This window comes from Polyodon spathula, chromosome 4 (genome assembly GCF_017654505.1).
Source record: "Polyodon spathula isolate WHYD16114869_AA chromosome 4, ASM1765450v1, whole genome shotgun sequence".
NCBI classification, from domain to species: domain Eukaryota; kingdom Metazoa; phylum Chordata; class Actinopteri; order Acipenseriformes; family Polyodontidae; genus Polyodon; species Polyodon spathula.
Window position 1 is genome coordinate 22,824,933 of NC_054537.1, and position 17,019 is coordinate 22,841,951.

Genomic DNA, 17,019 nt, shown 5'->3' on the forward strand with positions numbered 1-17,019 from the left:
AAGTAGAGCAAGCTGTGAAAAAAGCAAGAGTGTCATCATCTCCAGGGCCTAATGGAGTTCCGTACAGAGTGTACAAGAGTGCTTCAGGAGTTCTACCAAAATCCTGTGGAAATTGATGAAAGTGGAATGGGAAAAACATGTTGTACTAAGAGCATGCACCAAGCAGGTGGAGTCTTTATACCAAAATAAAAATATTCTACAAGCATCAGTCAGTTTTGCCCTATTTCCCTATTAAACGTAGAAGGCAATATTTACTTCAGCATTACTGCAGAGCGATTGTAAACTTACCTATTAAAGAACTGCTTCATTGACTGTTCAGTACAAAAAGCGGGCATTTTAGATTTCCCAGGATGCTTAGAACACATCAGCCTGATCTGTCAACAAATTCAATCAGCTAAAAAGGAAAGGGAGGAGCTCCATGTGACATTCCTGGATTTGGCTAATGCATATGGTTCAGTGCCACATGAACTTGGAGCCAGCATTGCACGTCGGTCATCAACACCAGGCAGATGGATATCTACATCATTAGATGGAAACAAACGCAAATGGATGGAGATGCAGATGGATCACATTAGTTTACTGTAAAGCTACATCTTATTTGGTGATTATCTTGGCAAGAGCGGAGTTCAAATCAGAATGAAGTTTTAGCATCTACTCTCATGTAATGGAAATCATTATCCTGCATTGACGAAAGTCACTTACACAACCAAACTACAATTTATGAACATTTCATGTATGAGGGGACCCTATAACTTGTCATTTTACAGTGATTTAAGAGTTTGTTATGTATAATTGAAAAGGTCAATCGATTACTCATTGTTAGTTTTTACTCAATTTAAAATGTTATTTAACATGTTAATATTACATTTGTATAATGTTCTGTTAAAAGTCAAAACAACACACCTTCTCTATGATTCCCAGCTTTAGGTAGGATGGCATTAGGACCAACGTTTTGTTTTTTTGGGTTTTTTTTTCTCTTTGAAGTATGTAACCATTGTATTTTGTTTCTTGTTCACCTCTTTAGGATACCAGTTTACAGATTTGAAAGACAGTTCCTACAGTGGATCTGTTAACTCCTCTACTTGTAAACCAAATTATTTTCATTTGCAACAAATTCTGCCAAAGACAGAATGGAGTAATGTATTTGTACTTAATTATGTAATATTTTACCTGCAATATGTGATTGTATTTGATTTAAAAAAAAACAAAAAACTCAATGTAGTTTATATTTATTATGTAGTGCAATATTGACAGTTAATGCTTTTTTTAATGACAGCTAAGTAATACAAATAACAATTGTCTCTTGGAACATAAAAGGTTTTCTAACAAGGTAAAAAGGGCAAAAATACTGTCTTCTTTAAGGCAAGATAATTGTGATATAGCAGTAGCGCAGGAATCGCATCTAATTGAAAGTAAAACAGAGAAACTGAATAGAGGTTGGGTGCCTTGTGTATGCGCATCCTGTTATAACTCTAAGTCGAGAGGTGTATTCATTCTAAATGGCAAGCCGTTCAAATTTGATTTAATTCACTTAATACAAGTTGATGTTGGCAGATTTATAGCCATTAATATTAAAATATTTTACAAATATTCATGAACCTAACACTAACCAAGAAAAAATAAGCATTGTTTTTGTCATTTAAGTGGGGAGATGTGCCTACAATATTAAGAAGAGATTTTAATGCAGTAATGTTACGTAATTTATATATATATTATATATATATACTATAGATATTATATATATATATATATATATATATATATTAAAACGGTAATTTATATTTTTTTTTTTTTTTTTTCTATTTCTGTTACGTTGTGAATTTTTGTAAACATTTGTTGACCAGAACATCTATATACCTCTAGAAAATTTGGGAAGAAGATCTGATCTTATGTGAGATACACTGTTCCAAACCCCCCCCCCGAGTAATTTGTGTAAGACTTTTATTAAGATTTTTTTTTTTGTTTCAAATTCTATAGCAAAAGAAATAATACATTAAAAAAAAAATAAGTAATTCATACTTCTGACCATGTGTTAATATCAATCACAATGTCACCCAAATTTTACAAGCATTGTCAAAGTAAATTTATATTTAACAACTCATGATCAAATTAACAAAAATCAAATTAAAAAAGTTTATTCCATTCAACTCCCGAGGTTTCTCCAAATACTTAATGGGACGCCCTTAAAGGGAAAACCAATCAGCAATACTAACACCAGCAAATAGAATTAGGGAAAGTTTAGATCTGATCCTCCAAACTATACAAAACTGATTAAGCTTAAATTCCAGTTAAACAACACATTAACTCAAATAACTGAATTTAAACTTGCTAGAATCAAACGCCTTTACTATTCCTTTGAAGAAAACTTTTGGCTCAAACAATAAGGAAAATCTCATCATATACCAGCTATCAAAACAGAAGAAAATATAATAACATTTGATTCTAAAGAGATTAATAATACATTCAAATAATTCTATCACAAGTTGTACACAGTACGTAGTGTGGTGTTATGAACGTACACCAATGCCACTGTTTCTGGGAGTGCTAGTACACCTCTTCAAAATTCAGTATGTTTACCTACTATTAGAACCAGCACTTAAATGAAAGCAGAGTAAAAATCACATCATCATCATCATATAATAATAATAATAATAATAATAATAATAATAATAATAATAATAATAATTTAAAAGAAAAAATATTACCTTTTACTCCTATTACCCTTTGAGGATACGGGAAAAGGAAGAAAATTCCATCTTTTATATATATATATATATATATAATTATATATATATATAGCTATATATATATATTATATAAATGAATGTTTACTCTAGTTTTAAATGTGTACTTCATATTGACATTGGTTGTTAATGCACTTTTAAACTCTATCTTCAGTCTGAAGTCATCGTTTGTATCGTGTTGTGCAGTTTCTGAGGAGGAAACCATTCTTTGCTCTAACAGAACAGAGCTATCCGATTGGTTGTAAGGGCTGCGTGACTGTATATTCGGTATTCTTTTTTTTTTTTTTTCTTAAATCCTTGACATGCCTGCTTTGCCTGATCAAATAGCAAAATGTATGCTAACCTTTTGAGAAGTAGGTCTTATGCCATTTTTATTTCAAGAGGATTTTCTGGACAAAAAAAAAAAAAAAAAAAAAAACAACATCTTACAGTTCTGAATTTAGAACAGGCGCTCTGGAACAGATTAGCTTTGCGAGGACCTGCCGTTTCCACGGAGACTAGAGCAACATAAACAAAAGGACAGATGCCGCACGTGGAAAGACGACAGACGAAATATTTTATTGACTTTATTTTGTTATTACAGCGCCCGAGTCAAAGGAAATTCTCCATGCGAAGCATAATTGATTGACTAGCATTTACAGGAGGTCATGTCTCACAGGTTTGTAAAGGAAGAGCACTTTACTGTAAAATGTGATGGCTGGATTATCAGAACAGAAACTGAGACAGCATACATACTTAAGAATACTGTTTTAGTAATAGACATGTATAAATGTTTAATGTAGTTTATTTATATTTATTTATTTAATTGCTATTTTGGAGTTTTAATTACATGTGATGCAGACTTGCTTTACCATCCAAGCTAATTGAAGCTTTTTAAAAGTGTGTTAAATTATGTGGATTACAATACAGTACAGGTCTACTCTGTAGGACATACAATCTATTTATCTGTTTAATTATGTCAATGTTTAAAGTTTGCATTTTTATTTTCCCTGAATTACATACTTTAATTCAAGATTTGCAAAAGATTTTAATTTGCAAGCCATGTCCCAAGAATCCAAAATGTAGCACCTCTGTTTTCTTGGCTTGACCCAACAAAATAGGCTTCGTTAATAGTAACTCTGAGGACGGGTATCATATTGAAAGCTGTAGAGTAACAGCCTTTTATAAAAAATAAAAATAAAATAGTAAGAAAGTGGTATGATTGTGGTTACACAAGCAATATTTCGCGTCATTGTACCTGCATATTAAGTGATTGGATATTATTTCTAAAGTAAAATGTTCCAATTGTTGTAATGCCAACTCTATGTACCTAACTCACATTTGGGAATTTCAGATTTCACAAAAAAATCCCTCAAGGGTCATTCAGTCACTGCCAAGGCTTTTCCAGTATTGCTTCTGTACTCATATAGCAATCAGCTCAGGATGAGACTCCACAAACCTAGGCAGAAGGAGTTAGTGTTTTATTTTCTCAGCAATATTTGTACTTCACTACTGGAAAACAGCACGGTTAACTAAAAATGTTACGGGACCACAAATTAGCCTATACTATTCAGTTTGGAGCAAAAACATGTAGCTATTCTAATTCCGTGCACTAATCTAACATGAATTTGTATTACTGTTTTAGAGAAGTTTAAAAGCAAAATAAAATCAAATAACATTAACACTGTATCACACATACATGACCTTTGTGGGCTTGTAGATTGTAGACTGCAGACTGTAGAATGTGGCATAGTGGTTAAAACAGGGTCCACTAAATAGACCATGAAGCTAGGATGGGAAAGAAAATTGAAATTAGATTTTGACAAGCTTCACACATGTTATCACCATGATGTGGGGCATGTGTTCAGAAGGCTTTTGCATTGATACGACACCCTGGAACCCTTTTCTCCATCACATTGGTTTACGTATCAACAACTCATATGAAGATACACTTCAACACTTGAGCTGGAATGACTTAATAACAGCAATATTTTAAATTTGATTTTGGAGGATCAACTATGATGCTTTGATTAATTTGCATAACTGCATATCTTATGACCAGATCATTAAAAGGTATGGATTATGTATGTAAGTCCTGTTGCACCAATAGTGAATTGGATTCATTTTATCCTTCATATTTACGTGTAGAGCATGTGGAGCCAAAAGCGATAAATGATCACACAGTAACAGTCTTTCTGAAATGTAGAAATAAAAAAAATTATATTTGTAGCAGTAGAGTTGAATTGCTGGTGCTGGTAAGGGAAATGATAATAACCAATATTGGAGCAGCAGACCTCAGAACAAATATAAACATCATAATGCCCTTTTAAGATTTTGATTGATTATGGAAGATGAACACCATTTTTTTTTTTTTTTTTCCGTGATGATTGTATTTTTCTCTTTTAGCACCTACAACAAGATGTGGGCTCATGCCCACTTGGACCTGACCAGCCTTCTAACCCAGGAGATGCCAGAGATGCCTCCTCCTTTGGAGAAGGATAGGGTGGTGTTCTTCCAGAGAGTGGCCACTCTTTATGTGCGCTATGTCCAGATCTTTCGGAGGCTGGAGTCAGGGTATGACCAGATGGTGCATCCCCAGAAGAGGCGCATTCTGCGGCAGTTGCTGGATGGAGTGATGGGGCGTGTGCTGGAGCTCAAGAACGAGATGGTGGACAAAGAGAGTTCTGAGTATCACTACATGGATGATATCATTCAGGACCTCAAACTGACACCGGTAAACTTGCACTGGATCTAATCTGTTCAACATTAGTACAAAACGTTAATGTTACAAGACTTCAAATAAACTACTCAGGAATTTAAAATAGGTGATCCCGCATTCACCTTAATTGTTTCTTGCTAGTTTTGTAACATTAGTAGTTTGATTTTTGCTTCCCAGTAAAACTTAGCAGGGTGGTAAATGTTCATTAAGAAAAAAGAAGGCTATTCAAACTAAGCTGGCGGGAGGATTTTGTGGTAAACTAGTTCAGAATTACTTTGGTAATGTGAAGTGTTATTTTCATAGCAATAGTTGTACTTCGCCACTGGATGGCAGCACAGTTATCTAAAAAAAATAAAAAACAACACATTGTATCATGCTCTCTATATATATAACCCCATGCTGCTTGCAGAACCTGTTCTCATGCCAATGTATTTACTGAATGTTTCCAGGCAGACATTGAGATCCCCATTCCCAAATACTTTATCAACGAAAGAGCTAAGGTCCTGCAGGAGAGAGGGCAGATTTTATCAGCGATTCTGGACAGGATGGGGTTGCAGACAAAACCGATGGTGAGTTTCACTTAGGCTATACTTTTTTTTTTCTTTTCATATTTAGTACCTAAAGACTGATCACAGATAATATTTGTCACTTGCATAAAACGACATGCCCAAGTTATTCAAGCATTCTGATTGGGCCATTGTGATTGTGAACATGTTTTGGCTTTACAAGGATACAGTACTGTATATATATGTTTTCAGATTTTAGTATAGCTAAGAGCCACTAGATGGCAATCTTCTATCACAGATGTCTAAACTTAAGTGTGGTTGCTAATGTTACATTTTCTCAATGTTGATATGATAACAAGATCTTGGTGGAATTAGCCTTAAAGTTTTATTTTTTTTGACATTTAGTTTATATAGAGATGATACTCCATGGATGTACATTTGGTATTATCCACAAATAAGGAGGGAAAAATAATTGTTGTGCTCCTGCACTCAGCTAAACACAGTACTCATTTGTATGCTTTACCCTTAGCTTGTTATATATCCTGGTTTACCTGGAAAGGTAATCATAACCTCTTCAGTTTTAAATATTTTAATGTTTTGCTGCATTCATTTTGTGTAACACTGCACTTATGAGGCAGCTTCATAATTTAAATCATTAGCATTTTTAGTGTGTGTGCACAACTTATATTTTATAATCATGGGGATAATATCTTTATTCACATAATCTTACCTGCCTACACTAGGCTCCATATAACACGTATACATCTGCCTTTAGGCAAAACCAGCCCGTAATGGAGATTGAATCTATAGCCCCTTTCACACTGGCACTTCTACCCAGGTTCTGGCTACCGAGGTCACAGTCCTGAATAGTGTGAAACCACGTACCTGGGTTGTACTCGGGTTGACACGGGTCACAGCTACACACCTCAGGATGTGGGTTGACACGCCTTGACCCCCGTTGAGCGAGATAAAATGCATGACAGTCGACGAAATAACAAACAGCCAGCCTACGTGAAGGTTTCACTTCCACAAGGAGTGTTTTTGTTTATTCTGTTTAACCATATTTTTCAACATTTGGGCCAACGGTTTAACCAGAGAAGCTTGGATGGAAGTGTCTGTAACAAGCTGCTTCCGGGGCAACCCTACTTTATCAAAAGAAGTCTGGAATCGTGTAGCCGACCTGCATGACACCAGGTCCTGACCCGGGTAGGTTCCGACCCGAGTAGAGCTTGCCAGTGTAAATTGGGCTTATGACTTTCATAATGTTTTACCTATTCTTGTTACACTGGGTTAGACTCTCTTGTTCTGGTTGCTTGTTAATTTATAGGTGGGCCTTTAAAGTCCCCCGATCAACTACATTTAACTGTAGTAAAGGTACATTAACCCGGGACAAATTTCTGTACTGCAGTTGCAGGCCAGCTATAAAATTACTGTAGTTTATTTACAGTTGCAAATAACTTTCATTAAAAGTTTTGCTATAGATTATGTAATCCATGGTGATTTTTTTTGTTTTTTGTTTTTTAATATATCACTTACATTAAGTAAAAAATATAAAAATAAAAAAGCAACTTGATAAGTTGAGATTTGTGGCCATTTCAAACAAGTAATGCAGAACATCTTAAATACACTTTGGTACCAATAACACGTTCAATTTGTTGTTGTTCAATTGTAAACTAGAAAAGCGTGTTGTGAACAAAAACAAAACATCCCCAGGTCTTTATAATGTGGATGCAATAATATGGCAGCAACGATGACCACTGGTCTAACATAAAATATTTACATTTTGCCCGAAGAGTTTACAAAACACTGAAATATGAAGGCGTCATTTTAAATGGTGACTCAGTTCTGTTTAAATAAATGAGTAAAATAAATACATCATTTACTGACGCGTAATTGCTGGATTTCTGGTGCTCAGTGTAGAACAAAGACAAAGACATTCAGCGATGACTCTTGTTCACTGTGCAGTGATATTTCTGTCAGTTTCTAGTTTAGTTTAGCCTTTGATGGTCCAACAGTACTTGCATATTGAGCCAACGTAATCACTATGAGTTAAATGATGTTGGTCCATGGTTGCAGGGGATACATGCAAGGCTTCACTATCAACTATGAATCATTGCTGGCCCCACTGCAGCTAGTCTACTGCAACCAACACCTAGCCAAACCAACTCGCTCAGTACTGGCTAGGTTATCTGGGTTTCAGAAATTCTAATTTTGATACATTTTCATTTAATTGTTAATTTTAGGAAAGAGCTTAAGAACAATGCAACAATACTAAACAGAGCTGAAATTAAACATACATTTTGCAATTAATTTCCCTCGTGCTCTGTTTGGAGCCTGACATAACTAGCTACCCAATGACACATGCTCTTCCATTTCTGTTGGTTTATTGCTCTTCCGTTTACACAATATATTGTTTTTGTGAGAAATAGGTAGAATCCAATGAAAAAAATCTCAAAGTAGAATTAAAAGTTAAAATAGTATTCTCAATAAATTTTTATATTACAATGTGTAACAATAAAATGCATGTGCATGTGGTTTCTGATTGCGCCTTGTTTTTCCCTTTCATTCAGACTGCTGTAATGCGGCCCTTGTCCATGGAGGAAGCCATCAAGTTGATTCAGGTGTCAGAGCGAGCACGGCAGGGCCGGCTGAGGGCAAAGTTCATGAGGGAGATCCGTCGTGACGAGGAGAGACAGAGGAGAGCCAAGGAGAGGGGCACGGTGGTGGCAGACTTGGACCAGGCAGCAACCCGCATTCAGAAGGTGGGTAGCTATGCTCATGATTAGCAATAGACTTGGTTTATTCAACAAAGGGTTTCTTGTGGATTATTAGAAATGGATTTATGATATCAGAAGTGCAGGAAAAGGTACAGCCTGGATGATCATAAAAAGCTACTATATCTGCATGTTTCGGACACTGAGCTGAGCCTGAATAATAGGAAATAAGTGTCTATGCCCCTTATTTACAAAACCTCATGACTACCATAATTTCTCTCCACTCATTCAACACATGGTTTATTATGCCTGCTATCCAAAGAAAGAGTATCCCAAAAGAGTAAATGAGGTAAGTCAAATTATCTTGTATTTCAAGGTCCTGTTTAATGTGACTGCTCGGAATATTGATTGACCAATCAGTAATTTTCTTTTATCAATTTTATAATCACGTATAGTACTCTAAAATATACCATGTTTGATACTAATTGCTACAGCGACGAGTGGTCCAGTCATGGTGTGGTCCAGTCATCATTGTCTGTCCTAATGTACCATAAATATGTTGATAGTAATGGTCATTTTTATTTGTTTACATATTAAAAAGTGTTTGTTCAAATATTTGACCCAGCAATTTAAAAAATAAAGATTGTAACAGTTTGTAAACTACCTTTATTGTTGGGAAGTTAACAGTTGGGTTGAGTTGTAGAAACAAATCAAGTTATGTTAAATCAGTTTGAAATACAGAAAGGAATACAATTGATAATGTGTTTTTTCAGCACTATGTTTTAAATATGATGGTATATATACCCTTATAAAGGTTTACCATAGTAAAATCATAGCAAAGTATAATAAAGCATAGAGAAGGCTTGTGTAGGCATTGTAAAGCACAGAGTCATGGTAAAGCATATTAAAAAACGTACAGGCACATGGAGGGTCCTCATAATCCTATAATAAGTGTAAGGTCATATTGAAATGCAATCTGAAACCTCTAGAGTAGGCTAGCAGTGTATTATATAAAAAAAATGGTGAATATTGGTTAACAATTAATGCTTATCATGTTCAACATGTAGATTGTGACAGGCAGACAGACATGTGGGTCTATTACATTTTATTTTACTAATACTAACATAAGTGAGATACTAGATACTGTACTTTATGGAACACTGATTCTAACCATGCAAGAGGTTAAATGTAGGTGCATTATAGTCATAAATGTGGACTACTGGTACAAGAGAATTGAGAGGCCTCGCTCCAAGTTATCAGTGAGGTGCGAGAACTGCCAGACTCTGTATACAACAAGGGTAGTTTACACGTTTTCAGTGTATTGGTGCAGCAAAAGTAAATCAGCCAAAAATGTAGAAAAGTCAATACTTGTAATACAGTAAGAGAAATAAGTCGCCAATGTAATAAGGTAAAAATGTCCTCCCAGCATATTGTTTTGCAGAACTCAAGCAATTTTATCCATGCATATGTATATTACAGGACATCCAAGTTTAATGACAATTAACTTGTTTTGTCAACATGGAAATATACTTGGGAACACATTTGTTTTGACGTCTGTATCCTTTATATTAAACGATTTAATGATATTTTAAAATGGACTAGTTGCATGCATCGCATGGAAAATCAACATGTCATTTATATTAAATGATTTATTTCTGTTTTAAAATGGAACATTTGCCTGCAAAAAATATAAATATAAAAAAAGGTCTGGCATGCGTGGAATTTGATAAAACTATAACCTTCAGCTTGCAAGCGTGTTGTGTTATTACTGTCAGTGCTACACGATTAGTTGAGACAGGCAGTCTTTTGAAAGATTAAATCATCCAGCTGAGAATTCTCTGGAAATTTTGGAGATTTTTTGAGTCATTATTCACCTTCATCATCAAAACTGAACACTATCTCCCGAGCACAACTTCCTGGATCAAGCTTATTATGCTAGTTTGCAAAATCAAGTGAAAGCTTTCAATATAATCGGGATAATACATAATCATTATTTACAAAATCTTGTTTGTCTCGTCACTTGTTAAAAACTGTAACTTTACTGCTATACTTTTTGCAAATGTTGTGAAGTGGAAGTACAAACATTGTGTTGTGAAAGCTATTGCATCTTCATTGGAAGCATGTTTTGGGTTCAATTCCCACACAGGCTTTATATTGCAAACTTAAACAAACATTAAATGTATTTTATTTATGTGTAACAATCACTTCCCTTTCAATTCGAATGGGAAGAGCCTCTATGACCATCAATCACTGAGCATATATAAAAAAGCTGTTCTATCAGGGCCCTGCTGTGAGGGGGAAGTCCCTCCCACATCCTGTTGAAGAGAGACTTCCTAACAGTAGCACATTGCCATTTTCTCTCTCACTTCACTGAGACAGGTCAGATTACATTTGCTTTCTTGAACAGAAATTGGTTGGTTTGTTGGGTTTTACCCGCAAATTTATAAAAATTCCATGGTAAAATCGCGCTTTTGAGCATTACTAAAGAGTGCTCTCGCCTAATTCTCCCGTCAGTTTACTGACTAGAGCTGGTTTCGACCCCTCTTCTGAGATTGGTGGCGGCCATTACTATTTTTTCACTGCACGAGGCCTTCTGTAGTTGAGATACCCTGTGAAGAGCTGTTGTGGTGCTGTAAGGAGACTCTGCAGGCTACGCTGATTTAATCGATCACAGCGACCAAAAACAAAACAAAACCAAAAAAAACAGTTTGGGCCTAGTGCCCCTTTCAAGCCTCTGGCATTCCTAGCGCAGCTGCGCTTGCCCTCGGCGACCATGCCGACTGAATCGGCTGCATACCCCGGCATCGACCACGGTTTTTCCTGCCGACTGCGAGGTTGAGAAAAACAGTGCCTACCCGGTCCCGATTGACTCGGCACCGGTGTAAACCTCTTCGGCACCGTCTTCAGCCCAGTATCGACCTCGCTACACGTCGGCACTGACCTCGGCACTCGACACGATTGACTCGGCACCGACCGCGCTCTTTTCGACGTCAATACAGGTACCAATTTATTAGTTTCGGGGCCGTCTACAGCCCGGCACTGAACAAACTACACATTGGCATCGACCTCAGCGACAATTGACTCGGCAGCGACAGCGCATATCCCGACGCCGATCTCTGTGTCTGACTAATTTGACAACAGTGAATCGCTCTAAAGTGTCTACAGCTCGGCACCGACTGCGCTACTGTCGGCACCGAGCGCTGCAGCTTCACCTGCAAAGCCATGTCGGTCCAGTCAACTGGGTCCTTCGCTGGGTTCCACCAGTGTGACCAGTGAGCGGCGAAGCTGCCAAGACAGGACGAGCACTGGCAGGTGATCTGGACTGCTCTTCCTGTAGGAAGTTCTCGAGGAGAACTAAGCAATGGAGAGCAGCCCCATCCCCAAGAGAGTCTCTCTCCTCTAGCCATGGGAGAATGAGATCACTGGTCCAAGAACCTCCGAGGAGGTCATCCAGGACCTCCCCTGCTACAGTGACCAGGGAACTCTCACGGTCTCAGGAGGAGAGATGGTCACCGCCGAGGCTGTAGCGCTCGAGGGGATGCTCACCAGAGGACAGGCGGTCGCCACACAGGCACCGCTCCCCTTACCCAGGGGACAGGTGGTCGCTGCTCAGGCACTGCTTCCCTTCTCCACACAGACGATCCCCATCACAGTTGCCTCGGAGGTGCCGAGCGGCAGTTCGTGGAATTAGCAGACTGTAAGGGCTCAGCAGACCATGCTGGAGACCCTATTAAAATCACAGGGAAGGCTGCCCCCAACCCCCACAGTCTCGTTCCCCATCCCCTCTGCCTAGACCCCCTAGCTCAGACGAGCTGTCCTTCATGGCGTCCAGATCGGATGTCTCGGACCCAGCCACCTCCATCGGGCAGGCCACGGTGGGGGCTCCTTATCGCCCTTGCCACACGTGTTGCAGATGGAAGAGTTGGGGGCGCTAATGCAGCATGCAACTGCAGCCACAGACTTTCCCTGGCCGGCAGAACAGGAGGGAAAAGGGAATCGTTTCCTCCAACAGAAAGGGCACCCACAGCATGCCCTCCCTTTATGCCAGGACTTCCTTGAATTGGTGCACTCCTCCTTGAGCAACCCAGCGTCTGCACCCTCAGCCTCCAGAACAGTAGAGTCTCTGCTTCATACTGCAGCCCAAGAAGCAGGCCTAGGCACATTCCCCACTATCGGGGACACAGTCACGGTTTTGGTGCAAGGTTCCACCTTCAACAAGGGGGATAAGGACCCAACCTGTCCATCCAAGCCTTGCAGGACAACGGATGCGATGCTCAAAAAAGCTTAGGCATCGGCAGCGCTGTCAGTCCGAGCAGCAAATGCCATGGCCATACTGGTTCTCTACCAGAACCAGTTGGCAGAGAGGCTGTAGGAAAGAGCTACAGAAGTGGACATAGGGGAGCTCCAGGCGGTAGCTAAGGCGATGACTGACCTAATGGGGGAGTTAGGTCAGGCATCAGGGAGGTCGCTGACGGCGATGGTGGCCACCCACCAGCATTTGTGGCTAACACAAGCCAAGGTCATGGAGACCGAGAAGGTGATGCTACTGGACGCCCCCATTACACCCGGGCAGACTTTCGGAGCGACCATTGATGTGAGCCTTAAGAGGTCCCACAAGGGCACAGAGGTCACCTCCAAGATTTCGTGCCTTCTAGCTTACCGTCAGCACCCAAGGTGGCATTCGCAGCTTGCTGGGGTGAAAGGGTCTGAACACCATCCTCCACCCCAGAGTAGACAAGCAGGCAGAGGCGGAGCCAGCGGCAGGGGACTACCAGAGGCCAGGGGTAACCAGTTCTCTGGCTGGAGACCGAGGCCAGGGCCTAAGAACGATCAACCCCCTCCCATGCCCAAGGGAGACTGCCCCTGAGGGACCCCGGCTGCCACCAAACCCCCCCACAACCGGACTGACCAACAGCAATGACCCATGGCAAGGCTGCACCCAGGACTCCTGGGTGCTATCGACAATGAAACACGGATACGCTCTACAATTCCGCATCGGTCCTCCACCCTTCAAGGGTGTGCTTCTCACCACTGTCGAACCAGCGAGGGTGATACTCCTTCAACAGGAGATCTGCAATCTTCAAAGGAAGAACGCTGTATGCTTGGTAAGTCCAAGCGATGCCCTCAGCAGCTTTTACTCCAGGTACTTCCTGGTGCCCAAAAGGGACAGCAGTTTCAGACCAGTTATTGACCTCAGGGTCCTCAACTTGTTCCTCAAACAGAGGAAGTTCAGCATGTTGACAGCACAGCATATCATCCAGTCCGTCCAATCAGGCAACTGGTTCACATCGCTCGACTTGCAAGACGTCTACTTTCACGTCCCAATCCATCCCACGCGCAGAAAATATCTGCGCTTCGTCTTTCAAGGCAACGTGTACGAATTCTGCGTGCTGCCTTTAGGCCTCTTGCTGGTGCCCTGCACTTTTTCAAAGTGCATGCATGCAGCACTGGCTCCACTCCACTGGCTGCGGGGTATTCAGATCCTGAACTATCTGGACAATTGGCTAGTTTGCATGCATTCAAAAGCACGTGCAGAGACACACACAAAACAGGTCATAGATCATGTGACGAAGTTAAGACTCTCAATGCATCAACAGAAGAGCAACTTTGTACCATCTCAGTCCACAGTGTTCCTGGGGATCAAACTGAACTCTGTGAGCATGCTTGCCTCAGTGTCGGAAGACAGGATTTGGTCGTTGGAGGCCACACCCTATTCAGAGAGGGTGCTCTCCAACATGTCAAAGTATATCAAAGGTTGTTGGGGCTGATGGCAGCCGCCTCGAGAATCCTTCCACTAGGCTGCTGAGAATGTGCCCGCTTCAAGCCTGGGTAAATACGCTCAAGGTGCACCCGGTCCGAGATCTGTACCTGCTGATGCGAGTGTCTCACAGAAGGGAAGTGATCAATACAGAAGCCTCCAGCCTGGGCTGGTGAGCAGTCTTGAATGGGAGAAGAATAAGAGGTCGGTGGAAAGGACATTGGCAGCAAGCGCACATAAATGCCCAAGAGCTGCAAGCAGTGAACCTGGCTTTATCTCATTTTTGCCAGCAGTTGGTGCACAAACATGTGCAGGTCCGGAATAGACAGTACTACAGTGGTAGCCTGCATAAACCACCAAGGTGGCCTGCGCTCGCCAGGCCTTCACCACAGAGCACACAGACTCCTGTCCTGGACGCACAGAAACTTGCGTTGCATCAGGGCAGTTTACCTCCACGGTGTGGACAACAAGGCAGCAAACCTCCTGTGCAGAAGAGCTCCAGCTAGCTCGGAGTGGAGGCTGCATCCTCAAGTGGTGAAACAGATTTGGGAGAGGTTTCGACTGGCACGAATCGAACTCTTTGCCACAGCCAAGTCCACTCATTGCCCCCTATGTTCTCCGTGGAGAAAGATGGGGGCCCCCTGGGAGTAGACAAGCTAGCTCACCCCTGGCCACAGGGGCTATTGTATGCATTCTCTCCACTACCATTATTACCCCTGACACTAGAAAGGATCATGGTGGAGAGAGCACAGGTTTTGCTGGTTGCACCCAGATGGCCGAGACACCCCTGGTTTGCTCTCCTCTCCGACATGTTGTCGGATCAGCCATGGCAGCTCCCGCTGCGCAAGGACCTCCTGAGCCAAGTGGAGGGGCTATTATGGCACCCAAACCCAGCCCAGCTCTAACTTTGGGTCTGGCCATTGAACGGAGCTGTCTATTCAGACGAGAGTTTCCAGATACACTAGTAGAAACACTACAGTCTGCTAAGCACTAGAGCCCAGTACTCATATAAATGGAAAGTTTTCCAAGACTGGTGCATTGCTGGAGGTCACGATCCTGTGACTTGCCCTATTGAGACGATATTAACCTTCTTACAACACTTGTTCAATGCAGGAAAATCAGCGTCCACTTTGAAGGTATACCTGGGAGCAATATCAGTGTGCCATGACAAAATTGACTCTGTGTCCCCTGGGGCACATTTCCTGGCAGTGCAATTTCTTAAAGGGGCTCGGAGGCTTCATCCTCCCATGAAAAATATGGTCCCCAAGTGGGATCTAGAACTGGTACTGCGGGCCCTTATGGGTCCCCCATTTGAGCCCATGGCATCAGCAGAAATGAGCCTCGTTTCATTGAAAGTGGCATTTTTAATAGCCATTATGTCTGCCAGACGAATAAGTGAGCTTCATGCGCAGTCCATCGATGACACATGTATGGCTTTCACTGGTAGTGACTCGCAGGTAACATTAAGAACATATCCATCCTTTTTGCCGAAGGTGGTCTCCTCATTCCACATTAACCAATCAGTGGTTTTGGAAACTTTCAGACCTCCCCCGCACGAGTCAGAGGAGGCCGTAGACAACACCATAGACAACACACGCTATGCCCAGTTCGGGCTCTGCACTGATATTTGGATAGGACGGCGTCCTGGAGACAGTCCAACCAGCTAGTTAGTAGAAGCAATTGGGGCAACTTTGACCCCCGCCACCTTTATAGTTGTGCCTATTTACTTGGTGCTGGCCAAGGTTGCCCCAGTGGTTTCTTCTATTTTAGCTTGTGGGTTTTTTATATAAGTTAGAAGAAACAGTTGTGGCAACCTTGGCCCCCATCAGTTTTACAGTTGTGCATGTTTGCTTTGTGATGGGCAAGGTTCCCCCAATGGTTTCTTGAAACTTGGCTTGGGTCGTTGATATCTCCACTTTAAACGGCTGGGCACTTTTGATAACACATTTCCTATGTGTTATTGTTTCAGATATTATTATAGATAATATTACATAGTTTTCACCATAAAAAGCATTACATAAACTGGGTATTTCAGGATAGGCATTAAACAGTAGTTTGGCCATTGGACACCACACAGGAGTCATAATAATTATAATAATAGAGTTTTCTTAGGGTTTTAAGAAAATTCTGTATTCTTATATTTTGACACAGAAATAAGGCAGAATTTTGTTACTGTGCTAAATTCATTGAATAAAGGTTATTAACTCCAAGTGAGATAAAGAGAAACTAAGGACACAAATGCAGCATGGATACGCGCACGCTTCTTAAATGGAGATTACAAGCTATCCGTGTCTCCCGTCAGGCTACTGTATTTCCCTATCTCCAACTGATACTGAAAAATGATACAGCCACTAGACTGTGCAGCAGGCTTGTACAGTGGGCAGAACACCATGGAATGGCTAATCATCACCATTGTGTGAGTCAAGTAGCGGAGCTGTATCCAAAACAGACACGTGGGTGTACCAACACCATGGGAGCAAGAGTGAACACAAGTACAGTTGAACTTCCAAAGTATTTTAAATGCTTGCACTCCATTTATATAAATATTTAACACCCAACAAAATTGGTAGGCAAGTAAAATAACTAGCGTCCGCTGGCT

General features: G+C 40.8%; 1 protein-coding gene across 2 annotated transcripts in view; it reads left to right on the forward strand.

The window, feature by feature from the left end:
• Positions 1-3,257: 3,257 nt before the first annotated feature.
• zgc:153738 (uncharacterized protein LOC558115 homolog) overlaps positions 3,258-17,019 on the forward strand; it is a 42,034-nt gene continuing 28,272 nt past the window's right edge. For both annotated transcript variants that reach the window (XM_041247447.1, XM_041247448.1), the window contains exons 1-4: positions 3,258-3,402; positions 5,130-5,457; positions 5,892-6,011; positions 8,519-8,710. In XM_041247447.1, coding sequence (XP_041103381.1) covers positions 3,392-3,402; positions 5,130-5,457; positions 5,892-6,011; positions 8,519-8,710 — 651 coding nt within the window. In that variant the 5' untranslated portion in view covers positions 3,258-3,391. The remainder of the gene's footprint in view (positions 3,403-5,129; positions 5,458-5,891; positions 6,012-8,518; positions 8,711-17,019) is intronic.